This window comes from Pangasianodon hypophthalmus, chromosome 3, assembly GCF_027358585.1.
Source record: "Pangasianodon hypophthalmus isolate fPanHyp1 chromosome 3, fPanHyp1.pri, whole genome shotgun sequence".
Taxonomy (NCBI): Eukaryota; Metazoa; Chordata; class Actinopteri; order Siluriformes; family Pangasiidae; genus Pangasianodon; species Pangasianodon hypophthalmus.
The window spans coordinates 6,768,963-6,784,560 of NC_069712.1; the positions used below are offsets into that span (position 1 = coordinate 6,768,963).

Genomic DNA, 15,598 nt, shown 5'->3' on the forward strand with positions numbered 1-15,598 from the left:
CATTAAATATCAGTTCCATGTATACTTAAATGCCGAGATCGAGCTACTCATAAAATAAACTGTCAATGTGTGCTTGTTTAATTTTCTTCTTCAGGTACACACTGCAGTGCGTATCCTCCAGCGGACATGGTTTCTGCCGGGGACACGCTAACCGTCCGCTTTTCCTCCAATAACAGAGTGGTGGATACAGGCTTCAGGGCCACTTGGAAAGCCGTGAACCCAACTGATATCAACAGTGAGTCTCTCACACACACATGCTGAACACATTAACGTAATTCATGTATATAAGACAAACTTATCCATGATTAATTCTCCATCATCCTCTCTCTCCTTTCCTGTGTGGATATAGCTGGCTGTGGTGGAGAGTTCACCACCCAGCAGGGGGAGCTAGTCTCCCCAAACTGGCCCAATAAGTATCCGAACCAGATTGTCTGCACATGGAGCATCTCCAGTCCATCAGCCAAGAGCCTCCACATCGTCTTCACACACTTTGAGCTGCAAGCAGCTAACATCCTGGGCAAGTGTGTGGACTATGTGGAGGTGTTTGATGCAACCGGGAAGTCACAAGGTTAGAGCAGAAACATGATCATGAATATCACAAGAACCAAATTCACTCAAACAGGAATTTCATGAAGTGTAGTTATCTTTCCATATCCATCTTTCTTTTTAAACATCATAGCTAACATCATAGAAACCCATCACACTAGCTAGAAAATGACCTTTTGATTCACCTTTAGGAATGTTAGAGCATGTTAGAGCTCCATCTGCTGGTCAAAACCTGATTTTAACTTCTTTAATCCTTGTTTTGGGAACGCTTCATTGCCCAGGTCAATTCTGTGGATTTGCACTACCCAAGCTGACCATCGCTGGAGACAAAGCCACTGTGCGCTTCCTCACCAATGACGCACGCCAAGAGAAGGGTTTCCGTGGTTACTGGACCACAGATCCGAGTGTGTTTCCCACCCTGCCACCTCTGCCGCCCAACCCGTGGGACGACGTGAAGATTGGTGAGTCACTGTTATATAGTTTTTTACCACAGAGATTGTTGATTAATTTTCTATAACAACAGCTCTGACAGTAGTTCCAGCTGTAATTCAAATCACATGGTTTTTGTTGTTGTATGATATCATTTATATGGTAACAGCTATAATAAATAAAGAAAAAAATAAACCATTGAATTGTTGATATGGTGAAGCTTCTGCGGTTTCTTGGTAACATGACAAGCTGCAGGTTTTTTGTCTTATTTACTTCAATTGAGGGTGACTATAACATTTATAGTGACTAATATTTATATATACAGTATATGACTGTTTATAGCAACCATAACATAAGTGAAAACAGGAATTAACTTGTATTGTGGATGTTGCACAGCACTAAATGTAACTGTAAATGGATAATATTTTAAATAAATAAAAAAAAGTTAACATTGGCAATTTTTATAGTATAAATGAAATAGTAACCGATTATTTAGGAATTAAACTTTTAAAAGCATTTAAAAGACAACAGATATTGTTAAGCAATTCATTGGAATTGGAATTTGCTCAGGTTTAGTTGAAGATCGTGTGATTTTATTTGACCATAGCTTGCCAATTTAAATGTGCAAGGTCTTGCAGGTTTGAGCTAATGGTTGTCTTGATCTCAGGTGTCAAAATCGTTGCAAGAATTTCTGTACATAAAGAAACTTATCTGGGCTAGTAAACATAAATCACTCAAAAACTGTCATAAAAATGGACCTTTTATGCTATATGAAGAATTGATGTTTGAGGAACATGAACAAATATAAGATTAGCACTCCTTACACATTTGGTATTATTATTGGTATGTTCTTATAAGTTCTAAGGTTATTTTGTCTCCTCACAGACTGGCCTGTTAAATGTGGGACTCCTGCAGTGGCTCCAGTTACCCCTGTGATGAGGGTTGTGAATGGAATGGAGGCTAAACCTCATTCCTGGCCATGGCAAGTGTCTATGCAGGTGAGAACGGAGGATGAGAACGAGACATGATTACTTGTCACTATTGGTTAGCTCTCATTGACAATAATGGATGTGTTTGTGTGTATTCATCAGGTCAAACAGCTTCCTTTTATGCCTTTCCAACATGTGTGTGGTGGCTCACTGATCCATGAGGAATGGGTTCTGACTGCTGCCCACTGTTTCACACAGTAAGAAAACACACACACACACACACACCCACCCACACACACACACACACACACACACACATGCCCTAAGGGGGTAAAATGAATGGAAGCATAGAGAAACCTCATATCTCCACAAATATAGCTTTACTCAACATCTAGATTTATTTTTCTGTTCATCCATCCATCAAACATACATCCATCTGTCCATTCATTCTTCCATCACCCCATCAATCAAATCAGCCATTTATTCTTTTAGCTCATCTATCATCTCATGCATCCATCCATCCATCCACCAACCCATTCAACTATAACCCCATCTATCATCCATCCATCCATCGATCTATCCATCCACCCATTCATCCATTCATCCACCAACATATCCATGTATCCATCCAGCCATGCGTGAATCCATTCATCAACCCATGCAGTAATCCTTCCACAAGCCTCTTCATTGATTATTTGACCATCAATTCCATCCACTAACCCATTCACTCATGAACCCATCCATCCATCCATCCATTAATCCATCACCCTGTCAATATACCTATCCATCCATTCATCAACCAACATATCTGTCCATCTTTTTCCACCAATCTATCGACTCATGCATGCATGCATCCATCCATCCATCCATCCATCAATCCACCCATCAATCAACCATCCATCCGACTGTTCCTTTTTCCATCAACCTATCCATCCAAAATCCTTTTCTCTTTATCTGTCCTCATCAGACTTTCAGTTCCTACGTCATGGCAGATGTGTTTTGGGAAACACCACATGAATGCCAGTATGGACGGCCCCACAGAGGTGTGCGTTCCTGTGGTTGCTATCATCTCGCACAAGGATTTCGTCTACCCCCAGATCAATGACCTCGCCAATGACATTGCTCTGGTACGACTGGCCAAGCCTGTGTCCGTGACTCGAGAGATCAGCCCTGTATGTCTGCCTAAACCCGAGTCCCTAATGCCTGCTGGCCACTTCTGCTACGTCACCGGCTGGGGAGATGAAAAAGGTCAGGAAACTTCTCAGAAACTGTCAGTACACCTTATACTGAATTATTATTGTAAAAAGAATAACTCTCCCAAAAAATGACATTTGTATCAGTCAGAGTGGCTTTTAATTTGGCGTATTTGTCTTACAGGCAGTACAGTTCCTGTAGTGGCTAAGAAGCTGAACCAGGCTCCTCTTCCTATTGTCTCCTTTGAGACGTGCAGTAAACCAAACTATTGGTGGGATAGTGTGCGGCCTTCGATGGTCTGTGCTGGCTATGAGTCACCTGATGAGCTCAAATCTGCCTGCCAGGTATGTGAGGGAACAGGAGGAAATGAATACGCACAATATGTTTCAGTGTAGTACAGTACACAGCTGCTGCTGAGTTAGTAAGTACTGGATTTAAATACTTCACTACTAAAAATGCAGCTCAGTTAGAGGTTTAACTACTAACAATGCAGCTCAGTTAAACGTTTAAAATGCTGTAGATACCATATTATTATTATATATATATATGTTATAAGCAAATATTTCCAAATTATTTCTGTATAAAAATGTATTTTTAAATAAAAGGAAAAAATACAGCATAGTTTTTGGAGCTGTTCTATTTCAGTCATCTTTCAATATATCCAAGAAATCCTGCACTATCACTGTAGAAATGGTGTAGGCTTCGTAGCAAAGGCAGTGATGTAATACCTGAGACTGTAAAATACAAATGGTTGACAGTCAGGCTGAGTCTCATGGGGCCCTGTGCAGTTACATAAGCTCTTGCTGTCACTCATAATTGCACTGTGTTATATAAAACTCTGAATGATGCTTGTTTATGGCCATGGACTATGTGGCCTCATCTAATTAAACTAGTGGGTCCAAATTATGGCCTTTTGTTTTAATGAGATTCCACAAAGTCTTTTTTCAGACTAGTCTAATTTTAAAGCCCTCTGACTAGTACACACTAAGTAATGAGCAGCAGAGGTACATAAGGTTTGAGCCACAATTTGTAACCTAAGTGTAGATTATTAGCTATATATTGGGCTTTTCTTTTTTATTTCTTTGTCATTTTGTTTAACACTAATCCCTCTCTCCCTTTCTCCTCGATCAGGGTGACTCAGGTGGGCCATTCGTGTGCAAATCAGCCAACACTGGCTCCCTTTGGGAGGTGCATGGCGTGGTGAGCTTCGGTCCTCGTGGCTGCATCGTGGACAAAAAGCCGTCCGTGTTCACTCGAGTCTCAGCCTTCAACCACTGGATAGAAGACAACATCAAGCGATACGTCTATGAAAACACTCTAGCTGCTTAAGTCTGAGCAAGAAGACCTGAAATAGACTCTCCATGGCTTTCTCGCCTTTACTCTGCACCTTTTTTTTTGCATTTTCTTTACCACGAGCCCTTCTTGGACAGTGGGGGTGGAACCAAGAACCAACTAGACATAGAAAGAAAGATGAAGATGTTATTACAATCTCAGTGCAGTGGTTTATTTAATCACTCAAGTCATGATGCTGAATTTAACAAGAGAGTCAATGTAGGAAGTAGATTAACTAACAAAATTTAACAAAGAAAAGTTACTAAAATTCTTTTCTTAAAATTACTAAAATTCCTGTTTTTTTTCTCACACACAACCACAAAAGCCTCATATAATAATCAGTATGCTATTATAGTTATATGATTCAATTATATCATCAGTATGTCAAGTTCTTCCTCATGCATATACAGTATAAAATATATTTCACTGTCATTCATTTAATTACAATTTTGCTATTTTAATTTTTTTATAAATAATTATTTGTAATTATTTATTTAATGACTAGTATTACTATTGCTATTATTTATTCTAATTAACTGACAGTTTGCCAATATGTCAAAACATGTCTTATAATAGAAGCATAATGCTTCAGGAAAAATAAAATAACCTCTCATTTTTAGAAGTTTACATTCTAGACATTCTATACCAAAGTCCATATTTTGTATAGTATTAATTTGGTTTAAAAAATTTGCTTGCTCATATTAGTTGCTAATATAAGTCAGTATGCCTTTAATTAATGACTGAATAAAGTGTGTGATATGAGCATGACAGAGATGATCCAGATGTATTGGTAGAGGATGGGATGAGACACAGCATTCATAAAATCCAAATAAATTAAAATAATTTAGTTGAAACTAATGCAAGCCAACCTTGCATGACATAAACACTGGGTTTTCACCGGTGTGTTATCAATATACCACAAGGTATTTTGCAGTAAGCATCAGTTTAATTGCAATGTTATGGTTGTTATATTTAGGGTCCAAACACTAAGGATGCAAAGGACCCCCTTCTTTTTGGCCTGTTTATTAATTTTCAACATAAGCACCCCCCCTTAACATTTTTCTTGCTTGTGGGCATCCAGGTTCACCAACATGCACCAGATTTGGTAGTCATATGGGTCTCCTTTAGCCAAATACATTTCACTATCACATCCTTTAACTCCGTCCAACAGGAAGTTAGCCATTTTGATAGGTATCAAACTTTTAAGTACTCCTCCGAGGGTATTCATCAGATTCAAACCAGTTTTTGTCAGTATGATGTCAATCCTGGATGCTAAACTGTGAAGGAGTTTTTGATATCTTAAATGATGTTGCCATGGCGAAGCAATTAATTAACATTATGCCACACAAACAGGAAGTGTAGCATAATTCCACTGTACATCATGCACTGAAACCTGCTGCTCCAGCAGAATAAAATGAAGTACAGGATTATTTGTTCAGTGGCTTAGTACCGGTTCTCTGGCAACCCTGAAATCTATACTCACAATCACTAGCTCAAAACCTTAACCACTGATCCAATAATGACCATAATCTAACATAAGTTAGGAATAAAACACAATGATATAGAAAAAATTCAACACCAAGGTGGTATGATGTGGACCTGTCTGATGTGAAGTTACTGAAGTGTTTGCAATTTGCCAACAATTACTATTTTATTTATTACATAATATTTAATCTATTTATAGTCACATTTAACCTTGTCTAAGATCTGTGAAACAACTCAGTTCCTGTTATCACTTACATTATAGCACCAAGCTGTTGTTTCATCACTAGCATCTCTTTTTTTCTCTCTCTTGAAGTTAGTAACACATAAATGCCAACTTGAATCTACTATAAATACAATTTTAATAGCACTTGGAAAAATTCCATAGATTTGCTGTATATATGGAATTTCCTGCTTTGATAGTAGAAAGTTCAGGAATGATTAAAAAATATAAAAAGCTGTCCCTTTTTAGTGGCTCCAACAGATAACCATGATGCTATATATTGCTTAATGCCTAAAATGGAATAATAAATGGATATATATACAATAAAAGGGATTATATTCATGATATAAATCTGAGCTGCAGTTACAGTATATAAGGAGGTTCAGGGAGTTATTTCACTCTGATAGTGGAAAAGTTAGTGAACCCCTGCACTACAAATTGTGAATGGAGGAACTGAATAAAAGCACATGTTGCGTCTACAACATTTCACCCCCCGGCAAAGACACAAAGATTTGGCCTGCTGGTCACATGACTCATCTAGCCAGCCAATTGGAGTGCAGGGCTCAGATTTCAGTTCAAGAGGAGGCTCTAATCCGTGTAGAAGTTTTCAGAGAAGGAGGCTGACTTGAGGGACTCCCCTCTGTCTCTGACTCAATCCAGACTTTGTTGGACTTCCGCACTAAACTACAAATGGACGACGCATGGACTGAATTCATGCTTCTTGGCTTTGGGCTTTGTTCTGGAATGTTTCTAGGAGTTGCGTGAGGAGGAGGGGGTGGATTTAGGGAATTCATCCCTCTTTCTTTAAAGCCACTACCTAGGAGAAGTGAGAGAATGGGGGCAGGAGCACTCACCATCTGTGTAAGTATGGAAAAACGAAGGCCGGGGCTCCTTTTAAGGCAGAGAGACAGACCTTTAAAGACGGAGACAGACTTTTAAGACCAAGACAGGCTTTTAGGGCAACATTTGAGAAAGACGTGATGGTTTTCTTAAGAGGAAAAAGTTGGTAGCGCAACAGAGCCACTCACGCAGTGTGCATCTCTCTGTGTGCATGTGTGTGTGTGTGTGTGTGTGCTTGTGTGGATGTTTGTGTGAGTGTATTTGTGTATGTGCACTCTTCTTGGCTGTCATCCTAGACATGACTTTGGGCAAAGACAGTTTGCTCACTGTGGTCAGTTTTTCCCCTGGCCTCTGCTTAAAAACTGCTCTTGCATCCACTAGGACATGCCAGCTTTGTGCCCTTAATTTATCAACAACAATCCCAGTTAAGGCTGGATTTTTTTTTCTAAAACCTACACATTTCTCTTTCTCTCCTGGCAGTTTTAAGTGATCTTCTGTAGATGTGAAAGAAGAGGCCAGACAGATCTCTTAAAACATGCAATCCAAACATCCAGTCATTGTGTGTTCAAGGAAAAAGAAAGTAAGGAAGTTTGGCAGTAAAGCTGTCCTGTGGTAGGTGCCTAAAGCCCCTCATGAAGGCATGATCATGTTCCCTCTAGTGCAGCTGTTGTATTACACACGCTGCAACAGTTGCTCCTCAGCCCACACAGAAAGAGAGAGGGAAATTGAGAATGAGAAAGGAAAGAAAGAGCATGCTGAGACTTGCTGCCACTCGTGCAGAGTAGAGAACTATGAGTATTGACTCCATCTGCACAGAATCCCACAAAAAACAAAGCCTTATATTCAGATAATCAGAGCAAAGACTGAAGATTGGGAATAAATCCAATTTTTCAGGCAGAATTAAATCCAAGCACAGAGTTGAGTAGTTAAGAGCCAGCTGTAGGGTGCGACTGTAGTTCTTGGGCAGTCCTGGGGTTTGAATTCACCACCATCTGGTCACTAGTTCAAATAACACAATCTAAAACTAAAATAGCTCCTGAGGTTATGGCATGTCCAAAACTGCACACTATTCACTTTAAAGTGCACTGTTTTGACATTTTGTATAGCTCATGAAATCCCATAATGCACTGCAATAGGTTACTGCCCAAATGCTTGCCAAAGTGAGGTCATGGAGTGTGTTTGTGTGTATATATATTATATGTATAGCTATAGACTTTTATAGCCGTCAGGATGCATCACACAACACATTGTGTTTTATTCCTCTTATACCATAATATAACAATTTTTCATTTATTAAAGAATGACATTCTTTTTTATCCATTTATAGTTACTTTTTAAAGTTGTCAAGCATCCGTGAAACAAGTTGATTCCCGTTATCACTTAAGTTATAGCAGCTATAAGCAGTCATTCCCTCACCAGCTTCTCTTTTTGTGTCTTTTGAAGTTAATAAGACAAAAAAAGCTGGTCATGATGATGAGAAACAACAAAGCCTTCCATCCTAAAAACATTTTTAATTTATTAAAGAATGACATGTTGTACTTTTTATCCATTTAGAATTACATTTCATTTCATAGTCAAGTCCATGTCAAGTCCACAAAACTAGGTAGTTCTTGTTATCATGTAAATAATAACATATTAAAGCAGAATTATACTAGTGTTTAACTATGCTGCATGAATTCTGTGGTCATGTGGAGTGTCGCTTGTGCACATCCTCAGGAATTAATTCCACGTTTACCAACATAAATAGCGAAGGAAGTATAGTATCACCATGTGATGCTGTGTATGCAAATGATTAAACAAACTAGCATTGTGTCACAGATCACATAGTTATTAACTATTCTAGACCATTATTGTGTATTAACACTAACCGATTAGTGTTTGAATTTTAAAAACCTCTCATGTAGCCTTCACACCTAACAAAAACGTCTGTTTTGTGTACCAGCCTTTTGGATTTTCTAGATTATTAAATACTTTTGAATGCAAGGTCAGCGTTTTTGATTTGAGACGCAGTTCATTGCAACAATCACGACAACAGTGGACAGTTTTAAAGAAAGACAGACAATGATGCTCACGTTGCTGTTGCATGTCACCCATCAACAGGTATATTTATTGTATATTTTAACAGGTATATATTTAAGGATGTTATCAGATATTAATCCAAACTGTTAAAGCTGTTATATTTTTAAGTTAGTTAGTTATGTCAACTCTAGGCTTAATTAACAGGCTACACACATCAACTGAACTTAATCTAAAGCTCAATGAATAAAAAGTATAAATGTCAACCTGAAAATAATGACAGTTTGAATAATTCTAGGGAAAGTGATAAGAATATGACAGAAAATATTTTGACTAAAAATTAGAGGGAAAACTTCAAAATAAAAGCTTATAAATAAATATGCCAATGTGCTTATAATTTGAATAGTTCATTAGAGGGGTCCGTTGAATTTTGTATACACTGAAAGGCATCCTTGGCTACAAATGGTTTTGGAGCCCCTGCCCTAGTGGGCACAGAATACCCATAATGCACTTTGCTGTTTATAGGGAATATGATTAAGACACGGTGGTAGCAGTAGTCATCTGGATGAGTCAGCTCAGTCTGAGAGACCAGGCATGTCAGGAGCAGCTGGTAAAGGAGGTTTGAGTTTTCACAGCATGTGGGGGAGGAACGGGAGAGCAATCGACACTTTCTATCGGAAACAATGGACAAAGTGCCATTAGTAATTAAAGAGCATTGTCAAGGAGATGGCCGGTGAGTGGATAGTTTCCTAGAGGCGACTAAACAGTGGTTAGTGAGTCAGTTATACACTTATGAGGACACTGCTGCAGTGAATAGAAAAGTCACCTCAGTGTGTGCATATGAAGGAGCATTCGGGTATAAATCTAGTGTTTAATGTTATTTGTAATGATATGCAATATTGTGTCTCTCTGCTTTAGCTTTTTGACTGAAATTCTTGTTGTGTCTTGGGAATCCCTACGACAGTCAACTAATCCTGATTGCGAGCCCCTGATGGAAGGGTTAATGAACACATCAGTGCTAGCTTTAGTGGTGTAGTGCTTACCTCCAGGATCACTGAGAATCATTTATAGAGGTTGATGAATAATATGGTGTAAGTCTAGGAGTTAATTGACTGAATGTGGGATAAAACCTTGTTTTCATGCCCAAGGTGGTTGTAATCACACAAAATTACTTATACCTTCACGATGCGTCATGGAAAGCTGTTTGTCTGTGTGATCTCTGAGGAGTCGCAGTGTCTACGTGAAGTGAAGAAGCCTTTGATCAGAGTGCACTTGTGAGGAATCTGCAGACCTGCAATTAGGCTTTCCACATGGTCTTGTTGTTCGTCTTCTTTCTGCTGCTCCTGTTAGGGCTCGCCACAGAGGATCACTGACCCGCATATTTGATTTTGGCACAGTTTTTATGCTGGATGCCCTTCTTGAAGCAGCCCTCCGCAGTTTTATCCAGGCTTGGGACTGGCACAGTGAGTGCACCGTCGTGTGCAACCCCAGGGGCTGGGGTCGGTTCCCCGGCCAGGAATCGAACCCAGGCCATGGCAGGGTAACCACTAGTCCTCCAGGGACCTTACCAACATGATCTTGTACCATTCAAAATAATAATAAGGAGAAGAATAACAACAATAATAATAAAACTGTCTCTATATTTCCCCTAAACTCTGAATATTATAGGCATTATTTAAATGCTAAAATGCACTTATTCAGCCTAGTATATTCGGTTTTATTACTTTTTATTCCAGATTTAATCATTTTCACACATTAACAAGCTATATAGTATAGTTATTGAAATGGTTTTATAATTAAAAAAAAAGGGTTTATATATATATATATATATATATATATATATATATATATATATATATATATATATATATAAATAGTTCACAAATGCACAATTTTAAATTTCTTTTTTAAAAAAAAGACAGTTGTTACAACTGACCCCACTGTCCCCTATATGAAGGCAGCAAATCCATGGTGTGTGTGTGTGTGTGTGTGTGTGTGTTGTCATCTTAGGTGCCTGTACAAATGGCACGTGCAAGCCTGATCATCAAATATAAATGAGTTCCAGTTGCTATGGCAACCGCGTGACAGCATACAGCTGACAGCTCGGTAGTAAAACGTGTGTTTTGGATGTTGTATGAGCGCTTATTAGCTTATGAAGGCTTTATTACAGCTCAGAGCAGGGTAATAACTGTTAGAGATGGACATGAAGGATGTCCGGAATTAAAACGGCTGATTCTGGGATTTTTAAAACGTTTAAATGGCGGAGTTTTTACACTGCAAATGAGCTAACGGGCTAATCTCAGGTTTGTAGCAGTCACTGAAGACTGTGTACATGTGTAGCGTTAGTTTCTATAACCAAATACACTAGTGTGTGTGTGTGTGTGTGTGTATGATGTGTATATATGGTGTATATAATAGCATGCGTGTTAGTTTGCATCCCCATATACACTTGTGTGTGTGTGTGTGTGTGTGTGTGTGTATGATGTGTATATATGGTGTATATAATAACATGCATGTTAGTTTGTATCCTCATATACACTAGTGTGTGTGTATGATGTGTATATATGGTGTATATAATAGCATGCGTGTTAGTTTGCATCCCCATATACACTTGTGTGTGTGTGTGTGTGTGTGTGTGTGTGTGTATGATGTGTATATATGGTGTATATAATAGCATGCATGTTAGTTTGCATCCCCATATACACTAGTGTGTGTGTATGATGTGTATATATGGTGTATATAATAGCATGCATGTTAGTTTGTATCCTCATATACACTAGTGTGTGTGTATGATGTGTATATATGGTGTATATAATAGCATGCGTGTTAGTTTGCATCCCCATATACACTTGTGTGTGTGTGTGTGTGTGTGTGTGTGTGTGTATGATGTGTATATATGGTGTATATAATAACATGCATGTTAGTTTGTATCCTCATATACACTAGTGTGTGTGTATGATGTGTATATATGGTGTATATAATAGCATGCGTGTTAGTTTGCATCCCCATATACACTAGTGTGTGTGTATGATGTGTATATATGGTGTATATAATAGCATGCGTGTTAGTTTGCATCCCCATATACACTTGTGTGTGTGTGTGTGTGTGTGTGTGTGTGTGTGTGTGTATGATGTGTATATATGGTGTATATAATAGCATGCGTGTTAGTTTGTATCCTCATATACACTAGTGTGTGTGTATGATGTGTATATATGGTGTATATAATAGCATGCGTGTTAGTTTGCATCCCCATATACACTTGTGTGTGTGTGTGTGTGTGTGTGTGTGTGTGTGTGTGTGTGTGTATGATGTGTATATATGGTGTATATAATAGCATGCGTGTTAGTTTATATCCCCATATACACTAGTGTGTGTGTATGATGTGTATATATGGTGTATATAATAGCATGCGTGTTAGTTTATATCCCCATATACACTAGTGTGTGTGTATGATGTGTATATATGGTGTATATAATAGCATGCGTGTTAGTTTGTATCCTCATATACACTAGTGTGTGTGTATGATGTGTATATATGGTGTATATAATAGCATGCGTGTTAGTTTGTATCCCCATATACACTAGTGTGTGTGTATGATGTGTATATATGGTGTATATAATAGCATGCGTGTTAGTTTGTATCCCCATATACACTAGTGTGTGTGTATGATGTGTATATATGGTGTATATAATAGCATGCATGTTAGTTTGTATCCTCATATACACTAGTGTGAATGTCAGTCTCATTTATATGCTATATTTAAGCTTTTTTTTTTTAATTTGAGGTTATATTTGAGGTTTTTTAAATGCTCCATGTTTTTATTTATATGACTATAAAGCAGTCTGCATGTGAATCTTTGAAAGAATTCTTATTGGCCAAAAAAGTCTATTAACATTCAGCCATACGTCTGTCCATCAGTCCCCTGTACTGTTTATCCTACACAGGGGCACGTGGGAGCCTTGAGCCTGTCCCAGGGGACTTGGGGCACAAGGCAGGGTGCTAGCTCATCACAGGGCACAATCGCATACACTTTAGAGATGCTGATCAGCCTACAATGCACGTCTTTGGACTGGGGGAGGAAACCAGAGTACCTGGAGGAAACCTCCAAAGCACAGGAGAACATGCAAACTCCACACACACACACACACACACACACACACACACACACACACACACACACACACACACACACACACACACACACACACACAGGGCGGAAGCAGGCTTTGAACCCCCAACCCCAGAGGTGCAAGGCAACAGTGCTAGCCACTAAGCCACTGTACCCCCTGTCTGTTAACATAATAGACTAAATTTAAACAAAACAATGTATTCGACAGGTACTGGAGAAAAAAGGATCAAATAAAATGAAAAGAAAATAGGATATAAGATGCAGCTGGTAGAGTCGGATCGATCCTGAGTTCAGGTTACTTTTTGTGTGGACTTTCTGTGCATGTCGTCTCTTGTGTGCGTCTGGGTTTCCTCCAGGTTTTCCAGTTTCCTCCCACCTCTTCAAAACATGCCATTAGGTGAACTGACTACTTTAAATTGCCCCTAAGTGTGACTGAATGTGTGCATGTGTGTGTGTGTGTGTGTGTGTGTGTGTGCGTGTGTGTGTGTGAGTGCGTGGTGCCCTATGATGGACTGGTGTCCATGGTATATTCCGGTTTCACGCCCAGCGTTCCTGGAATAGCCTCTGGATCCAGCGTGACCCTGACTAGGATAAAGCACTTACTGAAGATGAATGAATATACAGTGTACTACTCTGAAATGCTGACTGGTATTGGACTGCATTTGATATCTTTCCTTATCCAGTCCAGTGATGTATTTTGTGTTGTGAATGTGTAATGTGGACTGACATGACACAGATCTTGCACATGAACATAGGGCACACTTAGCGCACCATTATTGTACCTCGGATGTTCAGCACAACTTTTCAACAAAAGCTTGTATCAAAAAGATAAAAGTCTCTTATGCTACAATAAATTAAATTTCTATCAGAGCAGTTCTTACAGACTGCAGGTTATAATTCAAATCATAGCTTTATATTAATGCGTTTGTTCTTGTTTCTATAACATTTTCGTTTCTACAGTAACTAACATAGAGCAGACACTCCACATAATCTAAGCCTAATAATAAACTAATTTAAAAAATGTGTTGATGCAAAACAAAGAAAAATTTATAATCGTTGGTTTGGTGACATTTTCTTTCAGATTTTTATTTAACATTTTTGGAAGGAGTCTCCACTGTCAGAGCTTTGTAACAGAGAACTTTGCGCTTTGAGGTTTCTCACTAACATGAAAAGCTTTTTTCCGCTTATTAACTTTAAGAAAGAGACCAAATTAGAGGCTGGTGAAGGCATGTTCCATAACATTAAATTTAACTAAACATGTTATGATATTTATTATACATTTAAAAATTTGGCACATTGCTGCATTTTTGCATTGGGCAACAGTCATCAAAGTCATCCCTTTCCATTAATTGATCTGGTAAAGAGGAGTTATGAATAATTTGTGAATATCTACAGAAAGGGATACAGTCAGTACAGTACAAAACAAAGTGCGCCTATATATGGCTGATGTACATGATGTAAATATGTGTATGCAAAAAGTGGCAGCTTTGTAAGTATTTGATCTTTTCTTGCTTCAGTAGTTCATTCAGTAATGCTTCCTAGCAAAGCCTGTTCTACCCATAATTGTTCATTGTTCTACCTACAGGATCATTTGCACAGACCTGTGTTTTGCGCAGGTGATAATCATAAAAATTCAAGATTCCCCAGAGGGAATATTCCCAAACAGCTTGATTACTCTGTCCATAAAAGCTCTGTCAGCTGTCTTTTCTGTGTGATAAGTCCCTGCTCGCTTTAGCTGTCACCTCTCTTTCCTTAAGATAAGTCTTTGCTTGCTTTAGCCGACTCCCTTAGCTACAGGTGCGCAGCAACCGGAGCCCTGAATGTCCCTGCAGGAACTGGTGCACTCCCTTCGCTCTCTAAGCCACGGCGTTCTGTTTTGTCACATTAGACACACCATCACGTCCCTGTAGAGGCTCTCAGGAGGGTGATCCAGAGCGCAGGAATAGCGATGATGTGGCCGAGGGCAGCAGTGCCCGTGGTTAACTTTTCTCCTCTCTTGTGTTTCTCTAAGCACAACAGAACAGCCGTGCAGATCAGGATCAGGGAGGACATGAAGAAGATGGTCCAGCTGCCCGTGCTGAAGAATCTGCCGACTCCTGCCACAGCAGGAGATAAGAGAGATTCGAGGGTGTTCGGCGTGTCCCTGATGGAGCTGAGCAACTTGGGATTGGTGAAGGACGGCGTGCCCTCAGTGTTGAGGAGCATGGTGGAGTACCTCAGACAGCACGGTGAGTAAAGTGGAGAGGAGTATTAAACTAATGACAGGCCTTATTAAAAGTATTTAGAATAAAATTTTACACACAAAACAGAATGAATACAATTCATACGCAAAGCACGACATATTTTAGTGATTTGCAGAAAAAACTTTTTCATATTTTCTGAGGTTTGGTAACAAATTGACACCAACAAAACAAGGACGTTTAAAAGGCTATGGACACAATCATGTTTTAGATTCTCTATTTACAAAAAGCAACAGGA

At 39.0% G+C, this 15,598-nt stretch overlaps 2 protein-coding genes across 4 annotated transcripts in view; both read left to right on the forward strand.

Moving 5' to 3' along the window:
- zgc:154142 (uncharacterized protein LOC555481 homolog) overlaps positions 1-6,254 on the forward strand; it is a 48,231-nt gene extending 41,977 nt beyond the window's left edge. The window contains exons 18-25 of the mRNA XM_026934053.3: positions 95-235; positions 350-568; positions 828-1,007; positions 1,861-1,973; positions 2,067-2,161; positions 2,872-3,152; positions 3,282-3,442; positions 4,230-6,254. Coding sequence (XP_026789854.3) covers positions 95-235; positions 350-568; positions 828-1,007; positions 1,861-1,973; positions 2,067-2,161; positions 2,872-3,152; positions 3,282-3,442; positions 4,230-4,427 — 1,388 coding nt within the window. The 3' untranslated portion in view covers positions 4,428-6,254. The remainder of the gene's footprint in view (positions 1-94; positions 236-349; positions 569-827; positions 1,008-1,860; positions 1,974-2,066; positions 2,162-2,871; positions 3,153-3,281; positions 3,443-4,229) is intronic.
- A 521-nt stretch (positions 6,255-6,775) lies between these two features.
- Positions 6,776-15,598, forward strand: part of fam13a (family with sequence similarity 13 member A) — an 85,882-nt gene continuing 77,059 nt past the window's right edge. For 2 of the 3 annotated variants that reach the window (XM_034302683.2, XM_053232406.1), the window contains exon 1: positions 15,054-15,348. In XM_034302683.2, the coding sequence (XP_034158574.2) occupies positions 15,069-15,348 (280 nt within the window). In that variant the 5' untranslated portion in view covers positions 15,054-15,068. Of the gene's footprint in view, positions 6,997-15,053; positions 15,349-15,598 lie in introns of those variants that run through there. The other variant, XM_026933194.3, reaches the window with a different exon arrangement.